This window comes from Macaca thibetana, chromosome 13, assembly GCF_024542745.1.
Source record: "Macaca thibetana thibetana isolate TM-01 chromosome 13, ASM2454274v1, whole genome shotgun sequence".
In the NCBI taxonomy this organism is placed as follows: Eukaryota; Metazoa; Chordata; class Mammalia; order Primates; family Cercopithecidae; genus Macaca; species Macaca thibetana.
The window spans coordinates 9,118,206-9,137,383 of NC_065590.1; the positions used below are offsets into that span (position 1 = coordinate 9,118,206).

The following is a 19,178-nucleotide window of genomic DNA, read 5'->3' on the forward strand; positions in this document are numbered from 1 at the left end:
AATGTTGCTCAAGTCGCATCATTTAAGATAGTTTTGCAGTTTTGTTTTAATGAAAAAGAATGTGAAATTGACTTTTCTCCATTAACAACAAAATAAATCCCTAGACAACAGCGATTCACCAGTTTTAAGGTGTCTACTCTATACTTAGGCTCTAAATAAGGAACTGAAGTAAATAAAACATGGTCCCTGTCCTCAAGGGCCTTTTCTTCTTCTTTTGTTTGGGTTGTTTGTTTGTTTGTTTGTTTGTTTTTTCAGATGGAGTCTCGCTCTGTTGCCCAGGCTGGAGTGCAGTGGCAGGATCTCGGCCCACTGAAACCTCTGCCTCCCGGGTTCAAGCAATTCTCCAGCCTCAGCCTCTTAAGTAGCTGGGACTATGGGTGCGTGCCACCACACCCAGCTAATTTTTTGTATTTTCAGTAGAGAGGGTTTCACCATGTTAGCCAGGATGGTTTTGATCTCCTTACCCTGTGGTCTGCCTGCCCGCCTCGGCCTCCCAAAGTGCTGAGACTACAGGCGTGAGCCACCATTCCTGGTGGGCCTTTTCTTCTTCTTAATCCCAGTTGTTCAATCTAAATAAAAATTTGAGAAGGAATCTAAAGAACATTTAATAATTAAAGTCACAGTATTCTGTGCATTAGGCAGTTTACTAGTTATATCTTTTAATTCCTTGAAGCCTAGAGAAACCAATCAAACACAAATGACTGGATTACTCTTGTAGAAGATCCTCTCTGTCTTAGTCCCTTTTCTCCAGCTATAACAGAATACCACAGATTAGGTAATTTATAAAGACCAGTTTATTTGGCTCCCAGTTCTGGAGGCTGGGAGGTCCAAGAGCACGGCACTGGCAGCTGGTGAGGGTTATCCCATGGTGGAAGGCGGAAAGACAGCAGTGAGTATGCAAAGCACAGAAGAACTTGGGCTGGACTCATCTTTCTTTTTTTTTAGTCAAGAAATCACTTCCATAATAACTGCCCCTGTGATAATGGCATTAATCCATTCATGAGGACAGAGCCCTCATGGCCTAATCTCTTCTTTAAGGCCCCATCTCTTAATACTGTGTCTATGGCAATTAAGTTTTCAACACATGAACTTTTAGGGGAGACATTCAAACCATAGCATCCTCAGAACATAATAAGTGAGTAAAATGCATAAATGCTAATAGATGCCAGGAATGAAGTCAGTCTGCTCTTACTGTTATAATGGAGTTCTAGTCTCAATTTTTTTTTTTTTTTACTGAAAGGTCACTACATACATTTTGGCATGTATGTCACGTGGACATTTCCTTCTCAGTGTTTAAAAACTCGTGTATTTAGAGATGGCACTTGCCCCATCTTCATCTCTATGTGTAAGAAAAAAATCTCATGTTTTAGGGGACAGTAGGCTAGGAGTCAGGATTTCTGATTTCTAGTGTGTTGGCCTCTTTGCAGTCTTGAGTAAGCTTTATTCTTCCTGGGCTTCCACTTCCTTCTTTGCAAAGCAGATGGATTTCACTCTTATCCTTAAGACTCTTGCAGATCTTATTTCTTGATATTTCTAGAATTAACCTTATGCTTATCCCTGAGCCTCTGTAATCTGTCCTTTAATAACCAGGCAGAAAATGAGAGGTGCCCTCAAGTCTGAATGGGCATCACTAAAGATGATGAGAATTGAGTATATCCTTTAAGTTTCTAAAGTAATATGATTAAGTGATATGCAAGTTAATATAACTTTTATTTTGCTTTAATATAACTAGTTTTACAAAGTTTTGTCCAAAGGAGTTAGGGTTTATTTATTGTGCTGACTCAAAGACTTGAGGGCAGCCGTCTGCTTACAAATTAGATAGTGTCTAGTTGTAGCAAGTCCACAATGTGTAGTACATATACCTCGGGCTTCATTTTTGTGATCACAAGGATTTCTCTGCTAGTTTCTAAAGTTCTGCTCTACTAACAGCACTGAGTTCTTTTGCAGGTATTCCTCTAAAGTTTTTCCAGAGATAAAGGGCTAAGGGCAATATTGAGGGAGTAGTAACCATTGTAGTTCCAGGGTACATTGCACCACAGCAGATAGATTTACTGAGTTTCTTGCCTTGTTCGTGGTTCATGTAGAATGATTGCCTCATCAGTGAAACTGTGTCTTTCACTTACTTCAGTGACTACATTTTCATGGTTTTGGTTGAGGGTAGACTAGTTCTGTTAAAAATTTTATAATATCTTGGCCGGGTGTGGTGACTCACGCCTGTAATCCCAGCACAGTGGACCCAGTGTGGGCTGCAACAGAAACATCAGGCAATAGAGACTGACCCCCAAAGGTTTCACACATTGCAATAATCAAAGATCAAACAAGTTGTCTTGCTGTTTAATGAAAAAAAAGACAAGCTTTAAAGTAACTCAAAGTGTACTCAAGTGAACTCAAGTTCAAAGTGTAACATATTTTAAATTTTTAAAATTTTTATTGAGTTATAATAAAAAGCTGTGAAGTTAGAAAAGTTCTAAGTTATATAGCTCAGGAGAGAAAAATGTGTGTGTGTATCACTACCCAGAACAAGATACACAGTACAGCACAGGTGGCAGGTTTTTCTGTAACGATTCAGATAGTAAAAAATTGCCAGCAAACCAATGCATAAATGAACATACATGGCTGTGTTTGAATAAAACTTTTTTTTTTTTTTTTTTTTTTTTTAAGAAAACAGACCAGGTGTGATGGCTCATGCTGGTAATCCCAGCATTTTGGAAGGTCAAGATGGGGGATCACTTGAGCCCAGGAGTTTGAGACTAGCCTAGGCAACATAGTGAGACCTCATCTCTACAAAAAAATTTTTAAAATAGCCATGCATCAGCCAGGTGTGGTGGCTCACACCTGTAATCCCAGCACTTTGGGAGGTCGAGGCAGGTGAATCACCTGAGATCAGGAGTTCAAGACGAGCCTGGCCAGTGTGGTGAAACCCTGTCTCTACTAAAAATACAAAACTTAGCTGGGTGTGGTGGCGGGTGCCTGTAATCCCAGCTACTCGAAAGGCTGAGGCAGGAGAATCGCTTGAACCTAGGAGGTGGAGGTTACAGTGAGCCAGGATCATGCACTGCACTACAGCCTGGGTGACAGAGCGAAACTCCATCTCAAAATAACAACCCCCCCCCCCACACACACACAGCCAGGCATGGTGGTGCATGCCTGTAGTCCCAGCTACTTGAGAGGCTGAGGTGGGAAGATCACTTGAGCCCAGAAGTTCAAGGTTACAGTGAACTGTGATCATGGCACTGCACTTCAGCCTAGGCAAGAGAGCGAGATCCTATTCCTAAAAAATAAACTAGGAAAGAAAACAGGTAGTGGGCAGAATTTAGCCCAGGGACCATAGTTTACAACCCATAATACAGAATATTTCCAACATCTCATTGGTTTAGTTTTGCCTGTCAGCATTTGTTTTGTGTACTTTTGTATGTGTATGTTTAATTTCCCAATTTAATAAAAAGTCTTAATCATATAGCTATATTATTTTACATCTAGCCAGAGTTTTCTCATTATCTTTGGCGTTCAGCATTTTGAATGTGATGTGTCTGGGTATGGTCTCTGCATTTATCCTACTTTGAGTTTATTGAGCTTCTTAAATATGTAGATTCATATTTTTCATCAAATCAAATTTGGAGGCTTTTTCAACCACTAACTCTTTTTCTTCTTTTTCTGTTTTAAGAGGGTCTCGCTATGTTGTGCAGGCTGGAGTGCAGTGGCTGTCACAGGTGCTGTTTTCTCACACTGCAGCCTCAAACTCCTAGACTCAGGCAATTCTCCCACCTCAGCCTCCTGAGTAGCTGGGACAACAGGCACATGCCACTGTGCCTGGCTAGTCATTAACTCTGAAAAATATTTTCTCCTGTTCTTTTTTTCTCTCTCCTAGCCTTCTAGTCCTTCTAGTCCTTCCATTACACATATGTTGGTATGCTTAATGGTTTCTCACCTTTCTCTGAAGCTCTTTTCATTTCACTCTTTTTGCTGTTTTTCAGATTGTATAATTTCTGTTGTTCCATCTTCAAGTTCACTGATTTTCTTCTCCCAACTCAGATCTACTATTAAGCCCCTCTAGTGAGTTTTTCATTTCATTTAGTATATTTTTCAACTTCAGAATTCCATTTGATTTATTAAAAATAATTTTTATCTCTTCATTGGTTTGTTTGGTGAGTAAAGTCATCTCTTGGTATCTGTGGGGGATTAATTCCAGGACCCCCTACAAATACCAAACTCCATGGATGCTCAAGTCTCTTATAGAAAATGGCATAGAATTGCATATAACCTATTCACATCATTCTGTATACTTTAAATAATCTCTAGATTACTTATAATAATACCTAATACAGTGCCTACACATCACTTTATCTGCGTGGATTCAACGTAGTACTCAGCATGTGGAAAATCCAAGTTTTACTTTTTTGGAACTGTATCAACATTTTTTTTTTTCCTGAATACTTTTGATCCACAGTTGGTTGAATCCACAGATGAGGAATCTGTGGATATGGAGGACCAACTGTAATTGTTCTCTTACCTTCCTTTTTTAGATATGATTTCCTTTAGTTCTTTGAACAGACATGTTTTTATGTTCAGCCAGTGTTTGGTCAGAGGTTCTGCTTACGCACTTTGAGCTAATAAGATTTCTGCTCTTTGCTGATGGACCTGTGTATGCCTTGGAGAATGCTTTCAAGTTTGTTGGACATCTGATTGCTCCTGAGTGGATACGGCCCAGTCCATACATACTTCCCGAACCTCAAGGATAAACAAGATTCCAGGAGGGCTCCTCGTGGCTATCTCTTTCTCTGCTTTTCCATGTTAAACTTCTGGCTGGTCTGTCATTCTGCTTTTTGCTACTAATAGCATGGAGTTACCAGCCCCTTCCTTAATGGTTCTCTGGAAAGATGTCTTACTGTTTTTGACAATCCCCTTAGGCAAAGATTTCTCAATTCTCGGTACCAAATACGAGCCCCCTTGGGCGGAACTGCTGAGTTGCCAGTCTCAGAGCCTGGCTCTCCCCTGGGGGCTGGACAGTGGCCTGCTTCTCCGGGAGTGACACGCCTTCTCTGTGAGTGGGTTGGTAGCCACCGGTCTTCTGAGATTGCCCCTCCCAGTGTGGAGCCTCCGCACTGGCAGGCTAGGGTAGGGGCAATTGGAGCTCTAGGATTCTCAGCCTGTGGCACCTGGGGCAGAGCCTTAGACCAGTATCTGGGGGAAGAAAGACCCCTTAATTTTTGGCTGCATTGGCCCAAAGTAGAGTTTGTCACATGAAGCTGGGGAGTGGGGATGAGATGGGATGAGGCTGTGGCTCAAATGCCACAGACTCACTGTTCTTCCTAAGACTTAGTAGTGGATTTTCCTGAATGAATGTTTATTTTGTTACATGCCTTTGGGGAAATTTTCAGAGACTTTGCGTTGTGTGGTTTATATACAAGTAATTTCCTTCAGTAGGAAGAGGGTTGGTCAGCTAAGCCCTGCACACCACTATCCATAAAGTCCCGTCAGTCAATGCTTTAAGCCTTGGCTGGGCTGCTTGGAGTCTAGCCTAAGTATACACGGTTCAGTTGTCAGCCAGAAATTTCTAAGTTCATGCAACACACTTGGGGCTCTCCTTTTCAGGATTTTCTTCCTCACTTTCCAGAGGCTGTTTATCCCAAACTCTGGCCTCTGGTTCCTCAGGCTAGTAAGACTGCAGGTTTCCTAACAGAGTTTTAGATCCCTGGCGGGGGGCTGCCGTTGGATAAAAGGCCGAAACAGGAAAACCAACCAGTGTCATTCTCTTCTTCCAAGTGTCTACCCGCCTCCAATATCTGCCTGCTTTGGATCGTGCTCCAGTGTTCTCAACAATTAAATAAATATTTTGTCCAGAATGACTGTTAATTTGGAGGAGAATTAGTCCAATTGGAGCTATTTACTAGAAGTGGAATTCCCCCTAACCATTAATTTTAGAATGGGTAATTTAAGGTTGGGAGAGTCTGTGGTTTTAATGAGAACAAGTAAGATGTTCCAAAATGAAATTTGGAGTGCTTTTACTTTTATGAAATAGAAAACAGCAAAACAACTAACAAGGGATGAAATTATTCTTTTTAAGCAAAACCTCAAGTCAACTATAAATCCAAAAGACTCATTCCAGACATTATCAAACATTCTAACAGTGACTACCACTCAGATTAAGAAACTGATGTCACATATGCTCAGCATATATCAGACTTGATTTCCACCACATTTTTCTGTTGCTTAGCGTATCATTTTATTATATTGCGTTGTCTTAGAAAACTAAGGACAAAAACGTCACTGATGCTAAAGAGAACTGTGCAGTGCTCTATCCCATACCTTGGCTCTGTGCTTCCCAACTGTGTACTGCTGTCTGAGATCATTTCACAGACTACTGCCACACTAGCTCCGAATGTGATTTTTATTGTAATGACTGTGTGTCCCTCCTGCTTTACTGCCCTTTTCAGAAGCACGGAAGGCTCGCAGTGTGCCCTCAGTTGCGAGGGTGTCTGAGAACATAAAGATGAATAGGATGTTGTCTCTGGCCTCAAGTTGCTTATGTCCTTGTGCAGTCTTTCACTTTATGGAAGTCGGTGTAAGATGTGGATCCATAACACCGGGACAGAGCCAAGAAGCCCTGCCAAGAAAAATGACCTGAACATTGGCTTCACTGTCAGGAGTTGATGTTACTGCATCAAATGCAGAGGATTACAATCCAAGAGAAAGAGTATGGGAAAGAGAGAGGAGGTGCCTGGGTGCAGTGGCTCACACCTGTAATCCCAGCACTTTGGGGAACCAAGGCAGGTAGATCATCTGAGGTCAGGAGTTCGAGACCAGCCTAACATGGTGAAACCCCATCTCTACCAAAAATACAAAAATTAGCCCGGCATAGTGGTGGGCACCTGTAATCCCAGCTACTCAGGAGGCTGAGGCAGGAGAATCGCTTGAACCCGGGAGGCAGAGGTTGCAGTGAGCCGAGATTGTGCCATCGCACTTTAGCCTGGGTAACAGAGTGAGACTCTGCCTCAAAAAAAAAAAAAATTGGGAGAGAAGGTAGCAAGGAAGAGGTGCCTGGTGTTGACTGAAGGCTTCCTTTAAATAAAGGGTGTGATGTGATGCTATTCCAGTTGGCAATGCCCCAGGCCATTGGAACTGCACTTCATACAATGACCATCGGACCATGCAATGACGTGTTACTTAGACTCAGTGCCTCAACCTTTAATCATGATTTCACACACTGTGCCTGGCAAAAGATTTTGTTCTGAATAACTTTATTGCAAGTCACATAATCTTGGTTTAGACTTGACACAACAGGAAGTTACAGAGCTGTAAATACCAATTGGTCATTACCTTACTGAGTTTAGAAAACTTTCAAGTTCGTGGCATACATTAATTGCACTTAAATAGGCAGTGAGAGAAAGATTTATAAAGACATCATTCAAAAGGATTTTTACATTTGGGTGTGCCTTACTCGATTACAAAAATTTCAAACCATCTTCCCACCTAGGGCCTAGGGCGAGTTTTCTCTTTCCCTGGGACTGAACTAGCACAAAGCACTAAAGGGTTGAAGCAAACGTGAGTATCACTGAAAAGCACTAGAAGAAAGTCTCGATGTGGCTGGAAGAAACCAGAAGGCAAGATTGCCTGGGTGAGAAAGAAAACGTAAAAATCTGTGTGTGAGATCACAAGCAGCAACTTCTCCATGTTGACTTCAGATGTCTTTCCCACAGTCGGGGCACAGGATATCGTCCCTCTCTGTGAGGAAGCCACGCCCCACCAGTGAGAGGGAGCACTTCTTACAGTTAAAGCAGTCGTTATGCCACTGCCGTTCCTCAAAGGAGATGTATTTTGTGCCGCCAAGTCCTGTTAACAGAGAGAAAATAATACCGGATGAAGAAAATTAGAATCAGGCAACTGGGACTGAAGAAGGAATTGTGGTTTGATCCATTTCAAAGTTTGGATTGTGTAATATGGATAGTGTGAACTTCTAGTGACTGGGTGCTGGGAATCCATGTATAAATCAGATTCTATGCACAGCCTGGAGGATCTCGTGAATATCAGAAGAGAGATAGAAACTGGTTCCAAAACGATGTGATAAGTGCATCAAAGAATGCTGACTGTATATGTTATGTGTTTTCCCACAACATGAAACTCTGTGAGAACAGGAAGCAGATTTCTCTTATGCCTTCACTAGGTGCCTCATGTTGCCTGGTGCTCAAATTTTTATGATTTAATGATTGAAGCACCAAAGGGAGTGTAGAAGAGGAAAAAGTTAATCCTCCCTGGGATGGCCAGGAAAAGCCTCACAGGTAAAGTGCGATGTGGGTAGGAATGAGGGGAGAGGGATATTGTTGCAGCAGAAAGATCCTGAGAAAGCTGCAGACAGAATGGAATCAAATATTTAAGGTACATTGGTCCCTGATTATAATATAGTTGGTTTTACCTAGTGTTTTTTCTCAGTGCTACAATAACCGCAATTCACATTCATATCTAACGTTTTACATTTAGAAGTGCTTTTATATAGATTGTATCACTTTATAAAGCTTAATGTTATAAACATTTACCTCAACAGAAGTTACTGCTGAAAACAGCATTAAAGATGAATATGTTTGGCAAAAGATTGCATTTTCCCCCTAAATGATTCCAAGGGAAATGTGGTCCATAAAGGACCAGAAACAGATATTTTAACATAGGTAAACTGTAAATACTATGCTTTTCTTCATATTTTAATTTCACATGGAAATGTAATGAGCTCTGCATTATACGTGAGAGAACTGTTTTAGTGACCTGGGAAGGTGATTTAGCTCAGTTAGGTGAACTTCGTTCTAGGCCTGAGGGAAAAGAAAGTCAAGGACAAGCACACAGGGGGTGTATAGATCTGTTTCTGTAATGACACTGAAAAGCCACATAGGAAAGCCAGACCACCGGGTACTCCATGTGTCTGCCACCTTCCTCTGATAGGGAAGAACCACTCCACTGAATGCAGTGGGATTGAAAATCCCACATCATAAAACTTCTCCTGTGTTATTATAGAATACACACTTTTCTCTCCCCACCCAGTCACTAATTTGTGTAGTGATATGTGGTGACCATCTAAAGGACTTTAGTGTGAAGTCATCTGTTCTCCACACTGAATTTCTCCAGCCTGCTTAATAGTCTAGTCCAGAAGCCTGGTCTGCCGGCCAGCCAGATTTTGGGCTCTCACTTTGCCAGATCATTTGGGGGAATACAATATGAAAAACTCCTTAGAATGTACCCTCTGCCCTCATATAGCTGTGGCCTTGTGGCAGAAATTTCCCACTAAGATGCTTTGGAGTACAACCGTCCCCCTAAGATGCTAGGGGACACTTCTAAGAAAACAGTACAGCTGCTAAGCCTGAAAAGGCCAGTTTTTATTGTGCTTATGTGGTGTTACAGGCTCACAGGCTGCAGTTTTAGAGAGAATCCAACCCAAAGCAGAAACTAAACCAGAGCACAGGCCATATGGTTGTGATCCGGTGGGCTGCAGAGGAAGTAATCATTACTTGCTGAAGCATAGCCAGTGCACCAAGGAGAGGAAAGCAGATAGGCAGAAAAGTCTGCTGTGTTCAGAGCCTTAGGGAGGTCTGGGAAGTTTAGGGATATAGACAGGGTCACATGCTAAAATGCTAGGCCTTGTTCAAGCTTCCAATCCCTCTTCGAAGTGGGGACCCCGGGACACTCACCGCTGATGGGGTTGGTACACCCAGCACACTTCTTGGCATACAAGTCACAGAAGCAGTTCAGGCAGTAGGCAAAGTCATCGCGAGCCGTGAAGCGCTGCCCAGACAGCTGCTTCCTGCAGGCGGTGCACACAAAGCACTCCTTGTGCCAGGGCTGCTCCCGGTAAGTGACCCCTCCCGTGGTGATGGGCTGCAGGGACGAGTGGGAGAGTTAGTGTGGTCTCTCTGCTTGCAAGACATCTTCAGTCTCACTACTGCCACTGGACGATGCAAGATCCTCATTCAGAAAACGTCCAGTTTGTTAAACATCACCATGAAGCTGCTTTACAAACCTCACAGTCACTCGTTACCCTCGCCACACGCTTTCATTCCAGTGTCTTAGGCCCTGGCTTTCCCATTAGTGAAACTGGAGCTTGGGGGTTGCCCTCAGCCCTTCCCAGGGATGCTGGAGATCTAAGGCACAGGGCACCTCAGTGGCGTTGCCACCTTCGCGAGCAGGGAAGCAGCACAGTGGAGGGGTCGGGATTGAAGACAGCATCAAGGAGACGTGGGCTTGAATCCTAATCCTACTCCTTACCAGACCTGTGGCTGGGAGCAGGTCATAATAAAGATCTCTGCACCTCAGTTTTCTCATCCAGGAAGTGAGGGTGATGATGTTAAATAGGCAAGTTGATGGGGAGTCCTTACTTAGAAGCCTGGCAGGGCCGGTGGCTCATGCCTGTAATCTCAGGACTTTGGGAGGCCGAGGCAGGTGGATCACTTGAGGTCAGGAGTTCAAGACCAGCCTGGCCAACATGGCGAAACCCCATCTCTACTAAAAATACAAAACATTAGCTGGGTGTGGTGGTGCACCTGTAATCCCAGCTACTCAGGAGGCTGAGGCAGGAGAATCGCTTGAACCCTGGAGACGAAGGTTGCGGTGAGCCAAGATCATGCCACTGCACTCCAGCCTGGGCAACAGAGTAAGACTCTGTCTCAAAAACAAAACAAAAACCCTGGCAAGTGGTAACCTCTCCAATGCCACTCACAAGCCTGTCTCTCCAGCCACTTATGGTGAAAGAAGGAAAAGGCTTAAAGGACAGCTGGGACTGGCACCTGCTGATGCCACAAGAAGATATGGGCATCTTGGAAGTTTTGGGAAAAATCAGCCAGATGCCTTCATTCTCACCCGTCTTGTGGTCTTAGAACATCTGTGAGGTGAAGCTGCAAAGCCACACAAGGTGGAACGGCCATCAGTACCTCAATTTTACCTGGTATTTTTCTCCAAATGTTGCATCTCACATTCTGTTTAAAAATGCGTGCTTGGTGGAGCTGAGTAAGCTATCAAAGGAGTGTAGGTGGCCTCAGCTTGGCAAACGAAGGCCATGGAAGATGGAGTGCAAGCACCTCACAGTCACGCTTTTTTGCTTTTTATTTTTTGAACATTTCAGTATCATCCAGTAATTCCTTTGGTCTTTACATAAAGCTTGTGAAGTAAGAAAGATACTAATTTTATGGGTGAGTAAACTGAGACTCAGAGAAATTAAAAAGTGACTTGCTGAAGAATTCATAGCTGGTTAATGACAAAGCAGGAGCTAGAATTCCAGACTCCCTTCTATCTTGTATTCTTTTCATTAAACCATGAATCATAAAGCATCTTCCTATAACCCACCCCACCGCACAACAGAATGAACACAAAACACGCTTGGTTGCAACGCATCCGTATGCATCAGTAGCCTGTGTAAGACGTCTCCTTTGCCTGCAACATACGTCCTCAGTCCTCCCTCACTCCGGATTCCATGCTTCCCACCCACATCAGCTAACTCGATGCCTCTCAGCATAGCATGATTTTCTCAGAGACTCCTTCCCTAAACGCCACCCTGTCCCCCGACTCCTCAGATGAGTTGAGGTCCCTCCATTCCACACTCTGCTTTTCTCCTCCACAGCACACTGCTTAGTAACGACTGACGGGTTTGACACTGGAGTGTACTTCCAGCTAGACTGCAGTTAAGTGTCTGCATCTTGTCCAGCATCGGATCCCCAGTGCCTGAGAGGGCCAAGTTCATGTCGAGGAATGGATGCTTCTGGCGTGAAGGTTTTTGTGTGTATTTAACGAACATGCGCACAAAAGGCATGCATCCCAGAAGGATGTGTTGCTTTCATTTCCGCAAATGAATAAAGCACACACTGGAAAGATGACAGAGGAAGAGCAATTCAGATGAACTTCTGTTAGGTCTTGATGAGAAAAACAAACCAAAATGAAAATAAAAAGGGGAGAGAACAGGGAAGAGAGTTCCTAAAATAAAAGCAAGAATGAGACCTCAATCTAAGAATAAAGAAAAAAACAGAAGTTCGTGACCAGTCTGGCCAACAAGGTGAGACACCATCTCTACTAAAAAACACACACACACACACACAAAAAAATTAGGTGGGTGTGGTGGTGGCGCCTGCCTGTAATCCCAGCTACTCAGGAGCCTGAGTAGCTACTCAGGAGCCTGAGGCAGGAGAATCGCTTGAACCCGGAAGGCAAAGGTTGCAGTGAGTTGAGATGATGCCACTGTACTACAGCGCAGGTGACAGAGTGAAACTGTCTCAAAAAAAAAAAAAAAAAAAAAAAAAAAACCAAGCATAAATGGAGAGGAAATTAAGAGAAATAAAATCTAAAATAACAGTAAAGAACAAAAGGGGCTGGGTGCAGTGGAGGCAGAGGCAGGTCGATCACCTGAGGTCAGGAGTTCCAAGATCAGCCTGGCCCACATGTTGAAACCCCGTGTCTTCTAAAAATACAAAAAAGTCGGCCAGGCATGGTGACGTTTGCCTGTAATCCCATCTACTTGGAAGGCTGAGGCAAAAGAAATCGCTTGAACTGGAGAGGCAGAAGCTGCAATGAGCCAAGATCGTGCCACCGTACTCCAGCCTGGGTGACAGTGTGAGATTCTGTCTCAAAAAAAAAAAAAAAAAAAAAAAAAAAAAAATGGAAACGAGAGAAAGGCTGAATGGAAATTGGTAAGAATACTCAGCACTTAGAAAAGGTGCAGGCAAGGGGGACATTCTTGCCCAGGCCAGCCAGGTACAGGTAGAGGCACTGGGATGTTTCTCCATGGCCAAGAGGCAAGGGTAGAGGCCCCAAGGGCAACACAGCAGAAGCTGGGTAAGCAGGGTCAATGAGAGGATGAGAGCAAACAGAACCTGCAATGAGTTCCACAGCTGGCATTGCCCAGGGCGAGTGAGCCGTGGGAGGGTGCCACTCAACAGGCTGATGCAAAGCCTAACAGCACAGAGACGCTGGAAGCTACAGCATAATCAGAGTTGCGTGTGTGTGAGAGTCAGAGGGCACAGCAGAAAACCAAGCTCCACCCTGACGGGCACAGGTCGGGGGGCAACTGGGCAGAGAGTTGGCTTCCTACAGATAGGCAGTTCCCTTTCTTTCTTTAACCCTAACAGAGCCATGACTGGAACAGATCGAGTAGTTAAGTTTATTTATTTTTATTTTTTTAATTTTTTGAGATGGAGTCTCGCTCTGTCACCCAGGCTGGAGTGCAGTGGTGTGATCTTGGCTCTCTACAACCTCCACCTCCCGGGTTCAAGCAATTCTCCTGCCTCAGCCTTCCGAGTAGCTGGGATTACAGGGGTGCACCACCATGCCCAGCTAAGCTGTGTATTTTTAGTAGAGATGGAGTTTCACCATGTTGCCCAGGCTGGTCTTGAACTCCTGACCTAAGGTAATCCACCAGCCTTGGCCTCCCACAGGTGATCCACTAGCCTTGGCCTCCCACAGTGCTGGGATTACAGGCGTGAGCCTCCTTGCCTGGCCAGAGTAGATACATTTGATAAATGATCTGTCCCATATCCACGGGGGCAGACTTTTCTCCTTTACTTTTCTTCTCACATCCCGTCTCTCTCTCCTCCCTGCTCCCTCCCTTCCTCTCCCCCTCTTCCTTCCATCTTTCTCTCCCTCTCAAGTTTGCAGTTGTTTTCTTGGTTTATTCATGGAGAGAAGCTGAACAAGACAGCTTTGGGATAGTGGCTCCCCTTCCCTCTAACATCAGGTCATCGACATAAGAATATATTTAGAATGGTCTAGAAGAAGGCAGGGTTAAGCGATTTGATCACAGGAGCTCAACAGCGTTGATGTTTTTGAAAGAAGGATGGGCGCCCAGACCCAATGGAAAAAGCTCGGCATGTAAGGCAGGACAGGCACAGCTCCCACGCCATTCCAGTATCACAGGTATCCTTGTTTTTGGAAAGAGAACTGACAGACATGGACCATGGAGGCAAACCGGCCAGGATGTGCAAGGGCCAAGGGGGAATCTGAAATACCTTTTTGCACTGAACGCACTGCATGGCATGTTGTTTCTCATAGCAGGGCACACAGAAATTCTGATTGTCTTTGGGGATGAAACTCTTGGTTCCAATTGGCTGCTGGCAGCGGTGGCAGATGAAGCAGGTCTCATGCCAGCTGCTGCCCTTGTACTCCATCTTGCGGGTACCTGTCATCAGGGTCAAGAGGAACACAGCAGAGTTATGCTTAGAGGGGCGTGGAGTCCCAGCAATTGCCTTCAGAGCTTGCCACCCTCTAGTTTTATGACCAGAGCAAGTCACTTCAGCTCTTGAAGGCTCACCTCTAAATGGAGGTAATTCCTATTTTGTGCAGGGCATGGACTTTGTCTTTTGGTTCACTACTGTACACCCAGCTCCTAGAACAACACGTGTACATTTTAGGTACTTAACATTTATTTATTGAAAACCGTGGTTAGGAATGTTAAATCTAAAAAAAGTTAAGTCTGCCTCAGCAATGCAAAGTATAAAGGGAAGTGTGGCATAGCTCCAATTAATTTCTATGGAGCATGACTTTTGGAGTCTAGGGACTGTATTCACCTACTGCACACCTAATAAAGAACGCCCTGTCTGGTTCGCAGCAGGATGGAAATGGCTGGAGTGTGAATGAACCTGGAACCTCTAACCTGATTCAGTGAGCAGCCTCTACAACACTCACTTTACATACTGGCTGTTGAACCAAGTTGTGATGTATGTTGGTAATTTTATGCACTGTGCTAAGTGCTATAATTAAAACCTACATGTAGTTTTTTTTATTTTCGAGACAGGGTCTCGCTCTGTCACCCAGGCTGGAGTGCAGTGGTATGATCCTGGCTCACTGCAGCCTTGAACATCTGGGCTCCAGGGAAATTCCTGCCTCAACCTGAGGAGCTGGAACTACAGATGCACACCACCATGCCTGGCTGAAATCTTCATGTGTCACTTGTACCTCCCATTTAGTAATTGCCTAAACCCGTGCCATCCATTGTCTTTTGAGTAACTATTAGCATTTGATACATTTCTACCATTCCTCCAAGTGAACTGAGGAGCTCTAGAGAACTGAAACACTTACGGGTCACCCCTGCCACCACCAAGCTGGACTCACTGCAAATGCTCGGTGTTTGTTGACTGACCTTTTTTTTCATTTTTGTTTACCAGAAAGAAGTGTATCTATTTATAGTAAGAGATGATTCCAGATAGGCATGTAAACAAGTACCCTTCGTGTAAAGCAAATGTAAAGAAAGATCTGGGGAAATGAGTATCAGGGACAAAGAAACAGGAAAGTGTTGTAAGTGCCCGGACTAGCTGAGGGGCCTGGCCCCTGTGTGAGGACCAAATCCAGACTGCTGCCTGCTTTTCAAATGAAGTTTTATTGGAATGCAGCCACACCCATTCATTTACTTCCATGGTTTCCATCCGCTTTCATGCTAGATGGCAGAGTAGTGTGCAACTGTGTGCAGTTGTGCAGAGTTGTTGTGTAGTTGTGGTAGTTGAGTAGTTGTGACAGAGACTGTATGGTTCACAAAGCCCCAAATATTTATCTGGTTTTTGAAGGAAAAATGTTGCCAATCCCTGGGGACTGCGGCATGAGGGTCACATACATGTGACTTCTACTAGCGGTCAGGGAATGATGGGGAATCAAGCCGACGGGGGGACTGCCCGCGCCAGACCAGGTGTAAGCAGCTGCAGTAACACAGGTGGCTTATAGGAGTCTATAGACTAGTTCGTAGCTCTCAGCCCCAAAATCTCATGGTCCCAAGGACAAAGCTAGGGGTTTTATTTTAGCTGGCTAGAAAGCTGGTCAGGAAATGTCTGTCCTCCAGTAATTAGGAATGTGCTGAGAATTATCACATGATTGTTATTTAGGATCATTTTCTCAGCTTCCTGTCCTTCTAAGACCAGACATTTGAGATTATATAAAATAAACAGGGTGTGTGGTGGGGGGCAATGTGTGAGAGGGAATTTGGGTTGATGACACGCAGTGATCTTAAAATTGAAAACTAAACTGTACAATCTATGGAATTCGATTGTGGGGTGATGAATCCTAAAACGAACATTACGTGAAGCAATGGAAATTCAAGTAAAAATAGTGGAAGGACTTTGATACACACTTCACAAAGATTTTCTTCCACCTCCATGCATACTTTTGTCACTTGCTCTTTGGATCTCTGACCTTCATTCTGATCAAGCAGCCCAGAAGCCAAAGGATTTTGCCAATGAATATGGGGCAATTATGACTCTCGTGACATTCTTGGCGAGTTCTGAAATAAGTCTTATCAGATCAACACCAGTTCGAGGGCAACTCTACGTGCAGGGAATGCACGGGGCACCTGGAGCCTCAGGGAGGTGGCGCGTGCACATCTCAGGCAAGGTGGCAGCCTTGGCCGCAGGCCTGCGCGGTCATATGCAGCAACGCCGGCAGGTGGCAGGGGCGTTCCTTCTCCGCACTGAATCGCACACTCTGAACCAAGTCTCCCGCAGACCGAAGCGCAGTCTTAAGGAAGGGATGTCTTAATCGGATTCAAATAGTCAAATTAGGCTGGCTGCGGTGCCTCAGCCCTGTAATCCCAGCACTTTGGGAGGCTAAGGCGGGAGATCTCTTGGGCCCAGGAGTTGGCGACCAGCCTGGGCAACATAGGGAGTCCCTGTCTCTACCAAAAAACATAAAAAAACAACAAATTAAGCTGGGTGTGGTGGTGTGTGCCTGAGGTCCCAGGTACGTAGGAGGCTGAGGTGGGAGGATCATTCGAGCCCGAGAGGTCAGGGCCATAGTGAGCAGTGATCGTACCACCGCTCTCCCACCTGAGCGAAAGAGCGAGATCTTGTCTCAAAAAAAAAAAAAAAAAAAAAAAGGCAAATGAGGAGCCAGAAATTTGGTTGCAGGGTTGGAGACACTAGCGCTACTGGAGTCTGCGCATGCGCAGAGGCTGTGGTGCGTCTGTAAGCAACGTCTGCTAATAGGGGCGCGAGAGCTGGTAAACCCCAGCACTGGGGTTTCTGATGGTACTCCAGTTTCCTGATTAGTCATCAGGACACTGACTTGTGTAGGGGTGTGACGCTGGCGGGTTGAGTTTTTTCACTCGTCCTCTAAATGTAAATTCACTGCAAAAGCTGTGTGCACTGACGCTGTAACCCATATTCATCTTAAATGGGTTCGAACACTTTTAAAAATCAAACCCAGGCAGGCAAGTGCTTCGATTCAGCGTTTTGTTGGTGGTGGTTTGTTTGTTTTGCATACACCAGGATTCTTCTAGACACCCTGCTTTTGGTGCTCAGTCCATTTCTTCTGGCGGAGGCACCTGTAAAATGGGGATGAAGCCATCCAACCCAGGGGACACTGAAGATTAAATGGGATTCGGTAAAGCAGCAGTGTCCGACCCCTCTGTGTGTGCTTAGGGGCCAGTAGCTGTGGCTGTGTTGCTATTATTACTACACAGCATTTCTTACCACAGAGCCTGAATTCCAGCTTCCCTCATTCCTTAGTAGAAGAGACTGCTGGCCAGTTAATTCTCAGATATTCAGTATGGGTTACCCCTCACTGAACATTGGGCTTTTACTTCTTATCTGATCATGTTTTTCCTTTCTTTCCCTCCCCAGTAAACACCACAAGAAAGAGAAGGTGTGATGGTTAATTTTATGTGTCAGTGTGGCTGGGCTCTGGTACCCAGTTGTTTGGTCAAAAAAACAGGTTTATTTGTTGCCGTGAAGGCGTTTTTTAGATGTGATTAACGTCTAAGTCAGTAAGCTTTGAGTGCAGCACATTACCCACGTATCAGGGCCAGGCTTCATCTAATCAGTGGTAGGCCTTAGAAGCAAAGACTAAGGTTTCCCTAAGGGCAACTCATTCTTCTCAAGACTGCAATAGACACACTCTGGCTGAGTTTCCAGCCTGCTGCCCTATGGAATTCAAACGCTCCCATTTGGAACTGCAGTATCATCTCTTCCCTGAGCCTCCAGCCTGCTGGGCTGTTCTACAGATTCCAGACTTACCGCCTCCACAATCTCATGAGCCAATCCCTTGAAATAAATCCTTCTCTCTCTCTCTCTCTCTCATTTTTTTCTCTCTCTCTCTCATCTTTCTCTCTCTCTCTCTCTCTCATCTTTTTCTCTCTCTCTCTCTCTCATCTTTCTCTCTCTCTCATCTTTCTCTCATCTCTGTCTCTCATCTCTCTCTCATCTTTCTCTCTCTGTCTCTCATCTTTCTCTCATCTTTCTCTCTCTCTCTCTCCCCCCATATATACGTATCTATGTGTATATATTTCTGCAATTGATTCTGTTTCTCTGGAGAACCTAACAAACACAGAAAGTCAAGACAGGTGAAAAATTCAAAATCCGGGAAATATGCATATTTTTTATGTCATGGTTGGTGCTAACAGTTAAAGTCTTAAATAGCCCCTAGACTCCCCAGTGGAAGCTTCCTTGGGCCCTTGTTCAGGAAACTAGTAAGGGTTTAATTTGTTTTTCAATTCATGTTGTGGTTCTTGTTGTTACTGAGAGTGCTGTGTCTCTGCAGTGACTCCCTGTGGGGCAGGACACAGGTCAGCCTGGCTTTCTACGGGCTTCGGTTCTCATTCGCAGTGTCGCACAGCACTGGGGCCCGAGTTTCCAGCCTCTGCAGGACCCATGTGATCTTGGACAAGGCCTTCCTGCCTGGAGCTGCCTCATCTAAAGTCACCATGTAGCCCCGCCACCTGTCTTCCCTTACAGCTGCCAACAGGGCTGGGGTTGTGTCAGCCTGGGCATTTTTCTTCCCTGTCATAGTGTGTCACAGTTGTTTTTAAGTTGTATTAACCAGAGAAATGTAGTAGCAGTAAGAAACCATCTTACTGAAGGTCAAATAACCTCCTTGCCTTTTTAAAAATGATGATTCCTTATCCTACATGTCTTTTTTTTTTTTTTTCCTCCAAGATGGAGTCTCACTCTGTCACCCAGGTTGGTGGCACAATCTCAGCTCCCTGCAACCTCATCCACCTCCCGGGTTCATGCAATTTTCCTGCCTCAGCGCCCCGAGTAGCTGGGACTACAGGTGCACATTGCCATGTCCAGCTAATTTTTGTATTTTTAGTAGAGATGGGATTTCACCATGCTGGCCTGGCTGGTCTCAAACTCCTGACCTCATGATCCGCCCTCCTTAGCCTTGCAAAGTGCTGGAATTACAGGGGTGAGCCACCACACCTGGCATCCTACATATCTTTTAAAACTATTTCCTATATG

General features: G+C 44.7%; 2 protein-coding genes across 6 annotated transcripts in view; one reads left to right on the top strand and one right to left on the bottom strand.

Annotated features, from left to right (window-relative positions):
- ECRG4 (ECRG4 augurin precursor) overlaps positions 1-19,178 on the top strand; it is a 903,650-nt gene that overhangs the window by 184,417 nt on the left and 700,055 nt on the right. The gene's annotated exons all lie outside the window — the stretch shown is intronic.
- The window catches only part of FHL2 (four and a half LIM domains 2), a 76,604-nt gene continuing 64,650 nt past the window's right edge, over positions 7,225-19,178 (bottom strand). For 4 of the 5 annotated variants that reach the window (XM_050754213.1, XM_050754212.1, XM_050754210.1 and 1 more), the window contains 3 exons: positions 13,968-14,137; positions 9,672-9,858; positions 7,225-7,830 (listed from right to left, as the gene is read on the bottom strand). In XM_050754213.1, coding sequence (XP_050610170.1) covers positions 7,679-7,830; positions 9,672-9,858; positions 13,968-14,137 — 509 coding nt within the window. In that variant the 3' untranslated portion in view covers positions 7,225-7,678. The remainder of the gene's footprint in view (positions 7,831-9,671; positions 9,859-13,967; positions 14,138-19,178) is intronic. The other variant, XM_050754214.1, reaches the window with a different exon arrangement.